Source organism: Mastigoproctus giganteus, chromosome 8, assembly GCF_048544385.1.
Source record: "Mastigoproctus giganteus isolate SK-2022 chromosome 8, ASM4854438v1, whole genome shotgun sequence".
In the NCBI taxonomy this organism is placed as follows: Eukaryota; Metazoa; Arthropoda; class Arachnida; order Uropygi; family Thelyphonidae; genus Mastigoproctus; species Mastigoproctus giganteus.
Genome location: NC_143582.1, coordinates 179,620,834 through 179,636,801, shown reverse-complemented (window position 1 = coordinate 179,636,801; position 15,968 = coordinate 179,620,834). Strand labels below are relative to the sequence as shown.

General features: G+C 36.7%; 1 protein-coding gene across 1 annotated transcript in view; it reads right to left on the bottom strand.

Moving 5' to 3' along the window:
• Window positions 1-15,968, bottom strand: part of LOC150082040 (mitochondrial ornithine transporter 1) — a 72,005-nt gene that overhangs the window by 3,585 nt on the left and 52,452 nt on the right. Inside the window, exon 4 of the mRNA XM_090380408.1 lies at window positions 14,324-14,473. Coding sequence (XP_090236534.1) covers window positions 14,324-14,473 — 150 coding nt within the window. The remainder of the gene's footprint in view (window positions 1-14,323; window positions 14,474-15,968) is intronic.

The window sequence follows — 15,968 nt, the reverse complement described above, 5'->3', positions numbered from 1 at the left end:
TCCTTTAACATGTTCTTTTATACGTGCACTGTCCTTTAAAATTGTATTCACTGTTGAAGCAGCGAGACCTAAATTCCCTTGCCATAAGATGACAAACTTTGTCCTGCTTCGTACTTCTTAATCATTTTCATCTCTAAATCAATTTTGTTTCGTTTCCTGGCACCACCAATTGCACTTTTTGTTGGTCGCTTTCCCTTAATCATTTTAATACATAAATAGGAATGACGAGAAGTTTCTGAAAATTTGTTTTTTATATGATTGAAGATTTCAGTGAAGAGGAACACATTTCACCATAATAGCATAAAAACCCACACAATTGCAGTTATCGGTATTATTGCAAATGCAATAAGATCGAGTTTACTAGGGCTTTCCTATTTTATTTTACGGTAGTGACATCCAGAAATGTGTTTTAGAAAAATATCACAAAGGCATTCAAAATTGATTCTTATAACAGAACATATGATAACGATGAAAGGGTAGTACAATTTCCATTATAAATATGACCTTTTAGAGAGATAAATAGCTTAGTAATATAGAGAAATTTTCAACTTCCAAGGACTTGGAACAAATTAGGAAAAAAAAAAAATAATGTGTTATTGGGTTAACGTCACGATATTTTAACAATACCTCCATTTATTCCTACCGGACGCAAAATACATTTGCACCGGCCAGCAGAAACTTACGTAAAGTCAAAATTCTGTAAGTCGGGGAAATCCTGTACTATACGTTCAAAGCAATACAAGGCAATGGTTAGATAATAACTTAAATACTACGAGGTGTATTTTTTTGAAAGGATGTAAATGTAGTGCAGAGAAGAGCAACATGATTAACCAGAGGCACAAAATGGGTATTGTGATTTACAGACCTCAGGAAAGACTGAGTTTTGTAAAATGCAGTGCCTGGGTACTAGGAATCTGTAGAAAAATATCACAAAGGCATTCAAAATTGATTCTTATAACAGAACATATGATAACGATGAAAGGGTAGTACAATTTCCATTATAAATATGACCTTTTAGAGAGATAAATAGCTTAGTAATATAGAGAAATTTTCAACTTCCAAGGACTTGGAACAAATTAGGAAAAAAAAAAAATAATGTGTTATTGGGTTAACGTCACGATATTTTAACAATACCTCCATTTATTCCTACCGGACGCAAAATACATTTGCACCGGCCAGCAGAAACTTACGTAAAGTCGAAATTCTGTAAGTCGGGGAAATCCTGTACTATACGTTCAAAGCAATACAAGGCAATGGTTAGATAATAACTTAAATACTACGGGGTGTATTTTTTTGAAAGGATGTAAATGTAGTGCAGAGAAGAGCAACATGATTAACCAGAGGCACAAAATGGGTATTGTGATTTACAGACCTCAGGAAAGACTGAGTTTTGTAAAATGCAGTGCCTGGGTACTAGGAATCTGTAAGGCCAGATTGAAATGTTCATAGCTTTAAATGAGTTAATAAGCAAAGTGCTGATGGCATTTTACATGACACACATACATAAAGGGTGACAAATTTAAATTGGAAAATTATTGCAAAGAGGTGTGTGGAAATTTGTTTTCAGCCAGAGTAACTGGATGAAATAAGCTCTCAGCTGGTGTTATGGAAATGAGTAGGGTTTTTTTGTTTTTTTTTAATGCTGCATAAGCTTGCTTCCTTGCATTTTTGCCACTGTCAATAGTAATTAAACACTACATAAAAGAGTGTGTGTGTGTGTGTGTGTGTGTGTGTGTGTGTGTGTGTGTGTGTGTGTGTGTGTGTGTGTGTGTGTGTGTGTGTGTGTGTGTGTGTGTGTGTGTGTGTTTATTAGAATTATATCCTTTAAAATCAAAACTATTTAAAAATTTCCACAGAACAAAATTGAATGTCAAATATATGTAAAAATTTACTGCAGTTGGAGTGTTCGTAAAAGTAACATAAAAATTGAACTAGAAATTAACAAAAAATTAAATATTTTGTAGTATTTTAATATTAATAAAAACCAAGCAAGACAGCCAATTTTCATAAGATATATAAATACTTGTCTTTATGGCATGAATAAACACTCGTAAAACATTTCAAAAATTGCATACAATTTTTGCAGTACATCACCCATATTTGTAATATTCTGGATATTATTCTGGATGAAACATTCAACCCACTAACTTGTACTTTCTGTTTCAAGAGTTATTTTAACAGTAACTGCAGTAAACAACAGAAAACTACAATTATGAAAGGTAAGACTGGTGGGTGTCTGTCAGGCAGGGCCTTTTACAAGGCTCTGCTACTAAAAAAAAGTTTAGAAGAGACTGCAAACTTAGATAATAAGCTTGATATGCCTTCCTCAATATCATTAATAAATATTGTAAACAGTAAAAGGCCCAGCACTGAATCCTGACATAATCCACTAACAACTTTAGCCCAAGAACAGTGGTGCCCATTTATAACCACTCTGTTTTCTGACACTCAAACCCTTTATCCATAGCAGTAACTTGCCCCTAATGTCACACTGCTCCAATTTGTATGGCAGGCTCTAGTGTGGAACAGCATCACAAGCTTTATTGAAATCTAAATATATATCAAAAATTTATTTGCATCCACTTCCTTTGTTACTGTGTCATAGTAGCTAATCAGATTGGTCAGACAGGATCACCCACCAACAAACCCATGCTGTGATTTCTGTATAGTTCCATTCTTGTTAAGATGATCCTGCAATACTTCTTTATCACCACCATTATTTTCCATAGAACAGAAGTCAAGTTTACAGGTCTATAATTGGAAATGTTGCTCTGCTCATGTCTACAATCTACAGAAAATTCCCCCAAATCCATGGATGCTCTCCTAGTTACCTCTTTTGTTGCTCTTTTAATATAACTGAATAGATCCCATCAGTCCCTAGTGCCTTGTTTACTTTTATCTTCAGCAATTCCTCTTCCACTTTCTTCTCAATTATAACAAAATACTTAGCTCCCAATGATAACTAAGTTCCCATTCCAAAAACTTCTTCACACATGAATTTAGATGAAAAATATTTATTTAGTTTGTCGACAACCTGAACAGAATCAATAGTTATGTCCTTCATATCTCGTGGACGAACATTTTTCATCCTTTCCTTCTAGTGTTAACATAAGAAAAGATTTCTTTGCATTTTTTAGCCAAGGACTTCTCATAAACTTGATGAATTGATTAATTTCAGGTATTGCTCAAAGCATCAAAGGCGGATATTGTTGGAATATCAGAGACGTGGTGTCACACAGATATAAAGAATGCAGAACTGGAATTTCGGGAGTACACCGTCTACAGAAAGGATAGACAGGATAGGAAGGGTTATGCTATTAGTTAAGAAACACATAAAATCCAAGGAAGTGAAGCCAGTCGACATCGCTGGACAGTGCAGTGTCGAGTCAGTTTGGTGTGACATAAGCACTGGGAGATCAAAATTGAGAGTAGAAGTGTGCTATAGGCCTAATGACTCTGATGAGTATAATAAGAAACTGTACAGGGAAATAGAGTGGGCCAGTAAATCAGAGAGTGTTATAATGGAAGATTTTAATTTCCCAGATATTGACTGGAATTTGTGGAGTGGTCACTCACACACTAGCAAAGCTTTTGTGGATTTATTGGATGACTGTTTTCTACATCAGCATGTTCGGGAGGCAACTAGAGGGAGTAATACTCTTGATTTGATTATCAGTAGTGATTCTTCATGCATTAAGAATCTGCAGATAGAGGAACCACTAGGTGGCAGTGATCACAATGTGCTGAAGTAGGATTTACTCAAAGAGGTAACTACCATCAGGGATAAAGGGAAGGGTTATTGCTTTCGTAAAGGCGACTACGATGGTCTGAGACAGTATTTAAATTCTATACAGTGGGACCAACTGATGATGTTACCAACAGCAAATTCAAAATGGGAAGCATTCAAAGAACTTATCTTGGAAGCTACTAGGCTTTACATACCAACTAAGAAATATTGTTCAAGGTTTAGGCCTAAATGGATGTCAGATGAACTAATGAGGTATATGGCAGAGAAGAAAAATGCATGGGGTACATACAAATTAACACATGACACAGAAGCCTATGATAGATACAAGTTGATCTGTAACCAAGTTACAAAGGAGGTTAGGCAGGCGAAGGCAGATTACGAGAAATCTTTGGCAAGGGATGCAAAGAAAAACAGCAAAGAGTTCTTTACTTATGTAAACTCTAGAAGGAAGGGGATGAATCAGATTGGTCCACTTGATATCGATGGGTCAATTGTTGATGATCCTGCTCAGGTAGCAAACAAACTAAATGAATATTTTGCAACTACATTCACACATGAGGAGTTATTCAGGAAGGGGAATGTCAGAGGTGTATTCAACTCTGGCAGTAAGCTAGATAATCTTGTAATAACTGAGAGTAAGGTGGAGGAGAAATTGTTGAAGATAAACACAAGAAAGGCAACTGGGGGTGGATGGGATCTATCCAGTTATATTAAAGGAGGCAGCAAAGGAAGTAAGAAAACCCTTAGCCATAATTATGAGAGCTTCCTTGGACTCAGGGGAAGTACCCATGGACTGGAGATGTGCAAATGTGACCCCAATTCACAAAGGAGGATCAAAGGCTGACACGAGTAATTACAGATCTGTGAGTTTAACTTCTGTTCCTGGAAAATTAATGGAGGCACTGGTTAAAGAAGCACTGCAGGATTATCTAGACAAGACCAGTTATAGCTCAGACACAGCATGGTTTTGTTAAGGGGAAGTCTTGCCTGACCAATTTGATTGGATACTATGATGCAGTCACAAAAGAACTGGATGCAGGGAATAACTTTGATATTATATACTTGGATCTTAGAAAGGCTTTTGATACTGTTGCACATGGAAGACTGCTACACAAATTGGAGCAGGGTGACATTGGAGGCAAATTGCTGCTATGGATAAAGGGGTGGTTGAGGGGGAGAACACAGAGTGGTAATCAATGGACACTGCTTGTCGTGGACTAATGTTATTAGTGGAGTCCCTCAGGGTTCAGTATTGGGTCCATTATTGTTTTCTGTATTTATAAATAATATTGGTGATGGTATATCAAGCTTAATGTCAAAGTTTGCAGACAATACGAAGGTTGGTAGGGTTGTTAAGGACACTACTGACACTATGCTACTGCAACAGGATCTGGAAAGGTTGAGCAGATGGGATGAGAGGTGGCAAATGAAGTTTAACATTGGCAAATGTAAAGTACTGCATATGGGAAACAGCAACCCCAGAGCAACGTACCAACTCTGTGGTACTACAGTGACAGTGGTAGAGAATGAAAGGGACCTGGGGGTGGTTGTGCAGGCAGATATGAAGTTTTCTGAGCAGTGCAAACAGGCTGCAAGAGTAGCTCATGGTGTATTGTCGATGACATATAGGAATTTTTCTAGCAGGGATAAGGAGGTGATTATTCCCTTGTATAAGGCAATGGTCAGGCCACACTTAGAGTACTGTATACAGGTCTGGATGCCTCATTTCAAGAGGGATGTAAAGATGCTGGAACGAGTACAGAGAAGGGCAACAAGATTATTGAATGGAACAAAGGGGTGCTCATACGAAGAAAGGCTTAAGTTTTGCAAATTACAGAGTCTGGGGACTAGGCACCAGCGAGGTGATTTGATAGAGGTGTATAAAGCCTTGAATGGTTTGAGCATGCTCAATGCTGATGGGATTCTTCCTCTTGCTCCGAATAATCACCTGAGAGGGCATAAATTCAAATTGAGAAAAGACATGTAGGAGAGACGTGAGGAAGTTTGCCTTTAGCCAGCTGGTGGTTGGTTGATGGAATTGACTTCCATCAATTGTCATGGAAATTGATAGCCTAAATAAGTTTAAGGCTCAGCTGGACAGGTATTTCGAACGAACAGAGGGGTGGAAGTGGAAGTGGTTATTTTTTAATTATTTATTATTATTATTTTTTTTTTTTTTGGCTGATGCTGCATAAGCTTGCTTTCTTGCATCAAATGCCTCTACTAATGCTAAGAGCAGTGTCCATTGATTACCACTCTCTGTCATCTCCCACTCAACCATCCCTTCATCCATTGTACTTACCCTTAATGCAACTTACCCTTAATGCCATACCTGTCCAATTTGTATAGCAGTCTTCCATGTGCAACAGCATCAAAAGCTTTCCTGAAATACAATTATATGATATCAATATTATTGTTGACATTCGGTTGCTTTGTGATCAGATCATAGTGTCCAATCAAATTGGTCAGACAAGACCTCCCTTTAACAAACCCATGCTGTGTATTAACTATTACTGCAGTCTTGTCTAGATGATCCTGCAATGCTTCTTTAACCAGTGATTCCATTACTTTCCCTAGAACACAAGTTAAACTAATAGGTCTGTAGTTACTTGTCGCCTTTTGAAACCCTTTGTGAATTGGTGATACATCTGCACACCTCCAGATCATGGGGACCCTCCCCTGAGTCCAAGGAAGCTCTCATAATTATGGTTAAGGGTTTGCTTACTTCCTTTAATATAACTGGATAGATCCCGTCTATCCCAGGTTCCTTCCTTGTGTTTAACTTCAACAATTTCTCCTCCACTCCTCTCAGGTATTACAAAACCAGCTCCCTGTTGTTGTTTGGCCCTCCCCTCATTAAATAACCCTCGTGTGAATGTAGATGCAAAATACTCATTTTGTTTATCAGCTACCTGAGCATGATCACCAATAGTCAACCCATCTATGTTAAGTTGTTCACTCTGATTCATCCCTTTCCTTCTAGAGTTTACATAAGTAAAGAACTCTTTTCTGTTTTTCTTTGCATCCTTTGCCAAGGATTTTCTCGTAATCTGCCTTCACCTGCCTAACCTCCTTTGTGACTTGGTTACAGACTAGTTTATACCTGCCATAGGCTTCTGTGTCACCTGATACTTTATCTGCATCCCATATATTTTTCATCTCTCCACGAGCCTCATTAATTCATCTGACATCCATTTAGGCCTAAACCTTGAACAGTATTTCTTAGTTGGAATGAAAAGCCTAGTAGTCTCCAAAATTAATTCCTTAAGGCTTCCCATTTAGAATTCAACGTTGGTAACATCATCAGTTGATTCCACTGTACAGAATTTAAAAACTGTCTGAGACCTCTGTAGTCACCTTTACAAAAGCAAAAATCCTTCCCTTTAACCTTGGTGGTAGTTACATCTGTAATTCCCACATCAGTATATTGTTATCACTGTCATCCAGTAGTTCTTTTATCTGTAAATTCTTAATTCATGAATAATCACTGCTGATAATCAGACCAAAACTCCCTCTGGTTGCCACTCATACATACTGTTGTAGAAAACAGTCATCCAATAAATCCATAGTCTTGCTAATGTGTGAGTGACCAACCCACAAGTTCCAGTCAATATCTGGAAAGTTAAAATCCCCCATTATAAGACATTCTGATTTACTGGCCCACTCTTTCTCTGCACAATTGCTCATTATGCAATGGTCAGGCCACACCTTGAGTACTGTATACAGGTCTGGAGGTCTCATTTTAGGAAGGATGTAAAGTTGCTAGAATGAGTACAGAGAAGGGCAACAAGATTGCTGAGAGGAACAAAGGGGTGCGCTCATGAAGAAAGGCTTAAGTTCTGCAAGTTGCAGCATCTGGAGACTAGGCACGTGAGAGGTGATTTGATTGAGGTGTGTTATGAATGGTTTGAGCAGGCTCAATACTTCCACTTGCTCAGACTAAGAACCTGAGGGGGCATAGATTCAAATTGAGGAAAAACAGTTGTAGAAAAGATGTGCAGAAGTTTGCCTTTAGCCAACAGGTAGTTGATTGCTGAAACAGACTTCCATCTGTTGTTGTGGAAGTTGGTAGCTTAAATAAATTTAAGGCTGAACTAAACAAACATTTAGAGTAACCAAATGGGTGAAATGGGAGAGGATTATTATTTTATTTTTTTTTTTTTGCTGATGCTGTATAAGCTTGCTTTATTGCATCATATGCCTCAGCTAATGCTAATTTCACAAATATGCATGATCCCAATTTTAATCTCGACAATGTCCATTTCCATCTGCCAGGCTCCATTTACTAATATTCTTTGTCAGAGACTTCTTAATTTGAAATCTGCTCTGACTTAAAATCTCTTTACCCCTTTCTGTCACCATCATGTAATAATTCTCAGAATTCTACTTATCACTCAAAACTCTGACTTCGTTTGTTTGAAACTCTTTTTTCCAATCTAATTTACCTAACAGTACGGTAAATTTCCTTGGTATTAACATCTGTAACTCCAGCTGGCTGTTGTTTTTGTAATTATTACACCTAACACAGCTTGTTCATTTACCTATGAGAATACCAGAGAATCCTAGCCATGCACACCCAACAGTCTTGATATTTTCCTCATCAACCACCCTTCAACTTAGTGGTCCTCTAGACATCTCACCTCTCAATATGTTGGCTCCTTCTCCGATGAGCCTATCTCTCACAGCCATTGTTGCCACTGGGCATTAGGGGAATGCAACATGGGATGAGCTGAACAATTTCTATTTCACTTTTCTTTGGTTGGATTACTATTTTAAATCATTTGATCCCAATGTTTTCTCAGATCATGTCAGTGAGATTATTCATGTGAGGACAAAATCCTTTATCCAAATCATTAAGTTTTCCACTAAATATGCCAAGGTTGTTCAAGATAAGAATGCAGAATATCTCAAGTAGTTTGTATAGTGGTCCACTAGGCATCTTGGTGGTCCTTCCGCTTCATCTGCTGCAGCAGCAGCAGCTGCTGCTGCTGCTGCTGCTTACAGTACCTCCAAAAAAGCTCACAAAAAATGTAAAGATTTTTTTCAATCAATCTAAACTTGATTTTGCATGATAGTTGAGCAATGTACTCTTGCCACAGCTACTGGCTTCAACTTTTGCACATCCATACTCCCACATCTGTAACAACCTGATAGCTGTAAGGGACATGGAAGCAGCGTGATATAGAGTTAACTACTGCATCCTCAGGTAATGTCAGGTAATGATAAACCAACTTGATGGCATCATACTTTCTTTCTAAATCTTATATTGACAATCTTAGTAAACCTACCATACTCAATACCTCACTGCACTTACCTCTACTCTTTCAAAATTAATAGAAAGTTCATCAACAGCCAACTCTTAAACCATCTCAAAACCTTCCATCTGATCAATGATTGCCAGTATGGATTCCATCACTCATCTTTTTCAAAGGTGAGTGATATAAGCCAAAATTCAATGGAGCATGGTGAAATTCAAGCATTTGCTCTTGACATTTCTAAGGCTTTTTTTATCATGTTTGGCATAAAGGTGTCTGTGGATTATTGACTTTTTTTTTTTTGTAATTGGACGTTCAGTTTTTTCAATGCTCACTACAGATGATGGTAAACTGCTCTCCATCTTTAACTTTTCCACTAATGCTGGTGTTCCCCAAAGTTTAGTGCTTTCTTCCACTCTTTTCCTTCTTGTATATTAATGGCCTTCTCCTACTGACTGGAAATTCTATCCACAGTTTTGCTGATAATAACTGCATTCCACATTACAGTTTGAGAAATTCTGCTCTGCACAAACAGCCTCAACTTCTCAAATATCCTCATCAATTCTTTAAATGTGATCACCAGGTAATTCTCCTGTGTGGTGGAAAAAACAGTTAACTTCAATCCCTCTAAAACTCAGCACTGTCTTTTTTTTTTTTTTGTGAGAAATAAAAGTCTACTCTTCTTATCTTCAATGACCCTGAGATTGTAGACAAGATCACACATTATCCCTAATAGAGATATGCCTTCTAATCTTTCCTGTCATAAGTACATTGCAAAAGCTTCACCACGTAAAAAAAAGTTTGTCTCAGCATTACTTTTCTTCTTAAAAAACTACTCACTTTGTACAAATCTCAAATCCACCCTACCATGAAATATTATTCCCAAGTGTCCCCAAAACCTTTTTCAAGCTTCCAGACTATTCAAAAGAGGAACATGCTCTTTTTCTTCAACATTTATCCATTCTGTTTTTTTTTTTTTTTTTTTTGAAACAACTGTCCTTCCTTATGTATTTTCCAAAAAATTACAATCTACAGAAATTCAAGTCTAATGTCAACAAGTATCTTTCATCTTCTCAGCCTTCAACCCATGCACACCATTAAGAAAGATGGGTCTTATATCTTTTGTGTTCGGAGTTTTCATTACGGGAGGGGGGGACCTTTCAATCATGACAGGCAAATTCACAAAAATGTGAAAAACTTCACAGAAATCAGTGCAGAAATCACAGCATTGACATATATCTAGTTCTATTCATGAATAAAGTTTTTAAACTTATTGAAAGAATTACAAATATAGCACTGTACACAGAAACTAAGTTTAAAACAATATTTCTTGTTGCAGTGGTAAGCAGAATAATAGCTTAAACTTTGTTTTTAATCCAGTAGAGTAAACCCATGATTTAAGTGGGGGAAGTAAGTGTCCTTTACTGCTCAATGTCTATTAAACTTAAACATTTTTTTTGAAACAATTTGTGTCAACATAATTGGAAATTTAAACAGTTACTCTGGAAATGTACATATTAGAAACACTGAAATAAAGTAAAACAACAAAAATTATGCCTTCAAGATTTTCTGTCTGTCTCATTGATTCCACCTTGACTTTACTGATTGATACATAGAATACAATTTACTATGACAGTATAGTAGTGCCTGGAAAAACTTTAGAATAGGAGAAGAAAGCCACAGTAAGATACTGTGGAATCTTCAGTGTCATATTTCAACAGATGGAGCCATGATAATACACTACGAGGTTATAATAAATAAACAGGACACAGATGAGCACTTAAAGATAAAACAGTGGGCATATTCATAACCAGACAAATGTTCGTTGGTTGCTGCATTGACTCATGAGGTCCACGTTTTCCCTTTATCACAACTAAGAATATGCTCAGATGTCAGTCATTTTTTCATCCATTAGCATTAGTAGAGGCAAATGATGCTAGAAAGCAAGCTTATGCAGCATGAGCCCAAAAAAAAAAAAAAAAAAAACCATTCCCATTTCACCCCTCTGTTCATTCGAAATACCTGTCCAGCTGAGCCTTAAATTTATTTGGGCTATCAACTTCCACAACAAGGGATGGAAGTCTGTTCCACCAACCAACTACCCGCTGGCTAAAGGCAAATTTCCGCACATCTGTCCTACATCTGTCTTTCCTCAATTTGAATTTATGCCCTCTCAGGTGATTATTCTGAGCAAGAGGAAGAATCCCATCTGCATTGAGCATACTCAAACCATTCAAGGCTTTATACACCTCTATCAGATCACTTCGCAGGTGCCTAGTCTCCAGACACTGTAATTTGCAAAACTTAAGCCTTTCTTCGTAAGAGCAACCCTTTGTTCCATTCACTAATCTTGTTGCCCTTCTCTGTACTCGTTCCAGCAGCTCTACATCCTTCTTGAAATGAGGCCTCCAGACCTGTATACAGTACTGAAGGTGTGGCCTAACCATTGCCTTATACAAGGGAATAATCACCTCCTTATCCCTGCTAGAAAAATTTCTGTATATATATCACCATCAGCTACCCTTACAGCCCGTCTGCACTGTCAGAAAACTTCATATCTGCCTGCACAATTACCCCCTAGTTCCTTCTCATTCTCTACCAACATCAGTGTTGTACCATAGAGTTGACACGTTGCTCTGGGGTTACTGTTTCCCATATGTAGTACTTTACATTTGTCAATGTTAAACTTCATTTGCCACCTCTCAGCCCATCTGCTCAACCTTTCCAGAACCTGTTGCAGCAGCATAGCATCAGTAGTGTCCTTAACAACCCTGCCAACCTTTTGTATCGTCTGCAAACTTGGACATTAAGCTTGATATACCATCATCAATATCATTTATAAATACAGAAAACAACAATAGACCCAACACTGAACCCTGAGGCACTCCACTAATAACGTTAGTCCACAATGAGCTGTGTCCATTGATTACCACTCTGTCTTCTCTCCATCAACCATCCCTTTATCCATAGCAGCAATTTGCCTCCAATGCCACACTGCTCCAATTTGTGCAGCAGTCCATGTGCAACAGTATCAAAAGCCTTTCTAAGATCCAAATATATAATATCAAAGTTATTCCCTGCATCCAGTTCTTTTGTGACTGCATCATAGTATCCAATCAAATTGGTCAGGCAAGACTTTCCCTTAACAAAACCATGCTGTGTCAGAGCTATAACTGAAGTCTTGTCTAGATGATCCTGCAGTGCTTCTTTAACCAGTGCCTCCATTAATTTTCCTGGAACAGAAGTTAAACTCATAGGTCTATAATTACTTTTGTCAGCCTTTGATCCTCCTTTGTGAATTGGGGTCACATTTGCACATTTCCAGTCTATGGGTACCTCCCCTGAGTCCAAAGAAGCTCTCAATTATGGTTAAGGGTTTGCTTATTTCATTTTGCTTCCTCCTTTAATATAACTGGATAGATTCTATCCACCCCAGGTGCCTTTTTTATGTTTATCTTCAACAATTTCTCCTCCACTTTCCTCTCAGTATATTTACTTCACTTCTGGCATTCCCCTTCCTGAATAACTCCTCATGTGTGTGAATGTAGACGCAAGTTTGTTAGCCATCTGAGCAGGATCCTCAACTGTTGAACCATCAATATCCAGTGGACCAATCTGATTCATCCCTTTCCTTCTAGAGTTTACACAGGTAAAGAACTCTTTTCTGTTTTTCTTTTCATCCTTTGCCAAGGATTTCTCATAATCTGCCTTTGCCTGCCTAATCTCCTCTGTGACTTGGTTACAGACCAGCTTATATCTATCATAGGCTTCCATGTCACCCATTAATTTATATGTATCCCATGCAATTTTCTTCTCTGCCATATGTCTCATTAGTTCATCTGACATCCATTTAGGCCTAAACCTTGAACAATATTTCTTTGTTGGTATGTAAAGCCTAGTGGCTTCCAAGATAAGTTCTTTGAATGCTTCCCATTTTGAATTTGCTGTTGGTAACATCACCAGTTGGTCCCACTGTACAGAATTAAATCCATCGTCCACAAAATTGATGGTTAACTCTATACAACTGTGCTTGCAGTGTTGTCTGAAAAAATGTATCATACATTTCATCAATCCTAGTGATAAGTTCCTTAAAAAAATAAATTAACATTCTTAGTTTTTTTAAAAGTCCTAAAATTTCCAAATTTTTTGTTTTATAACAAACAGGAAGTTCATTCTTCTGTTGTTGTTATGGGGGTTTGATGGTGCATACTGCTGTGGCAATAATGCACCTATTCATTTATAATATAAGGATATGAGAAATTTTTGTAAAATCAGAAATGATTAAGAAGTCCAGTTTGCTTGAGGTACTTAAAAAATTTGGAAATATTTGCCTTGTCACCAATGAGATTCTCTAAAGTTATTGGTTTATCAAGATTTACCAGTGATAGCAGGGTTGATGTTCTGTCTTGTCTATAGTAGGGGCAGTCAATGAGAATGTGTTTAACAGTCAGTTTATATAACAATGCGGACACTGCAGTAGATCGTCTCCTGTGAGTAAATAAAGGTGGGTTAGATGAGTATGACCTATTCTTGCCCTTGAAAGGACTACTACTTCTCGTCTTGCAATACGGACATTGGAGCGCCAAATTTTCAGATCCTGTTTAAACTGGAAGAGTTTATTATTAGTTTGAGATTGTCAGATTTCATTCTTCTATGTGATTATTTCAAATTTATTCATCAAACCATTAAAGTCCAATTGTATAAGGCAATGGTTAAGACACATCTTGACTACTGCTGGAAGCTTAATTTTAGGAAAATGTGGATCTGTTGGAACAGGTGCACAGAAGAGCAACAAGATTAGTCAAGGACATAAAAGGATAACTGTTACTATTCACCTGCTAGTTGACCTGATTGAAGTGTTTAAAGCCTTAAATGGCTTAAGTAAATTAAATCTGGATGGCATCCTAACTCTTGCTTGAATGACACACAGAAGAGTACATAAATTTAAATTGTGAAAAGATAGGTGTAAGACGAGCACAAAAATTTTCTTTCAGCCAGAGAATAATCGATTGCTAATATTGTAGAGGCGAGTAGTTAGCTTAAATAAATTTAAGGCAGAATTAGACAAATTATTATAGGGTAGTTAGCTTAAATAAATTTAAGGCAGAATTAGACAAATTATTATAGGGAATGGACAGATAAGTGGGGTTTTTTTTTTCCCCTTCCCCTACTGATAATGAGAGCTTGCTTCCTTGAATCATTTTCACTACTAATACAATACTCCCCTAGTAATTTAAGTCACTACCCATAAATAGTATTTGCAAAGCTCAAAGAAGTATTCACTTTTGCATAGATTAACACACCTTAAAAGATAACTCACCTTCCTGTTGAAAAATCTGTTTTGCAACTGATAACATTGGTTCTTTGGATCCTGCCACCTGTATTCGGGATTTAATGACATCTGCTGGAAATATTGAGACCCAAAGTGCTGTACCACCAACTCCTCCACATATAACTGTGCGTAGAGGTCCTATAAACAGCAAATGTCTCTAATAGCAATGTCTATTTTCAACATTTTTATGGAGAAATTCTATAGCTGCAAGGTATACATATCCTTGCAATTATGAACATCTGTTTTTGTTTTAAAAACCAGCAATGTTACAGAACTATTTATCAAGGGCTGCTTTTATTGTTATTAATATAGAAATGCTGCATAATTTATAAGGGATGTTTTATAAATACAAGGATGGATCACTTAACCCTTCAGTGGCCATGCCAATATAAAATAAAAGTGATAACAGTAATAGTGGTAAAAAACCTGTAACTCACCGGTGATCAAAATATATTTTTATTTTATTATAATAATTGTTTTCATAGCCATATTTTTACTGGTTAATTTATTTTATTTACATATTTTTACAAAGTACACTAAGATTCCAAAGGAGGATCATCACACGTAATAACTTTTAACTCATAAAAATATTAATCTTTATGCTGGGGTATGCGTTAACTTGAATATTTCTCTTGTCTTTTACATGCTTCTGAATAGGAGATTACAATGTATGGCAGGGGTTCCTAAACTTTTATCTCGGAATCTGGACAAAACCATTCTGCACCCCACAGATTTTTACACATTCGTTTAAAAATTTATTTCATTTCATTAATTCATTTAAACTGACTCATTTAAAAACAAATCTACACACCCATTTTCAAGTTATATGAGTTATATCCTTGAAATGTGAGGAATGTTTGATTAAGATCAAACATTCCTTGCATCTTTTGATGCTATAATACAAGGTCTTGCAGCACAGCCTCATAAGAAAATCACTAACTTTGTGTTATAGAAGAGATGGGAAAAGAAAAAGTAAAAACTGGGAAATTACACTGGTCAACAAGGAAATGGATTCTGTTGATTCCAAAAGTACCAAAATTATCTCGCTTATCACATCTTAATTGAAAGATATTATTACTAAAATTAAATTCTTTATGTACAATAAATATGCTATGGTACCTTAAACGAGTAAGCATATTATTAAACAGGTCATTCATTTTATAATACCTTAATCAAACAGAAAATGTACTCAAATGCATTCTATTTACTTAGAAATGTGTACCACACAGTTTTTCTTATAGTCTATTTTGCTTTCCCTCTTAAGAAATCAGTAATCTCCTATCACAGCAGTAGCCTAGCAACCTTGGTACCACTTTTCAATTATAAAAATGTAAGGAGAGAGAGAGGGAAAAAAAAAAAAAAAAAAAAAGAGACAGGAACAAAGAAATTGAATTTTCAAAGGCAATCAGCATCACATATCTTTAGAACACCACAGTAAAGTTGACACTAGAAATTCATAATTATCTTCTTTCTTTCTTTCAAGAACAACTGCTTTAAATGAACCAGCACCAAGCTTCAGTATCATGGAGTTTTGTTTCAACTACATCATCTTTGAGTTTCTTTGAGGCCCAAAAAATTGAAAATTCCTTTTTTCAGTTTTGTATTTGGTAAATTGGGATACACTTCCCTTAGC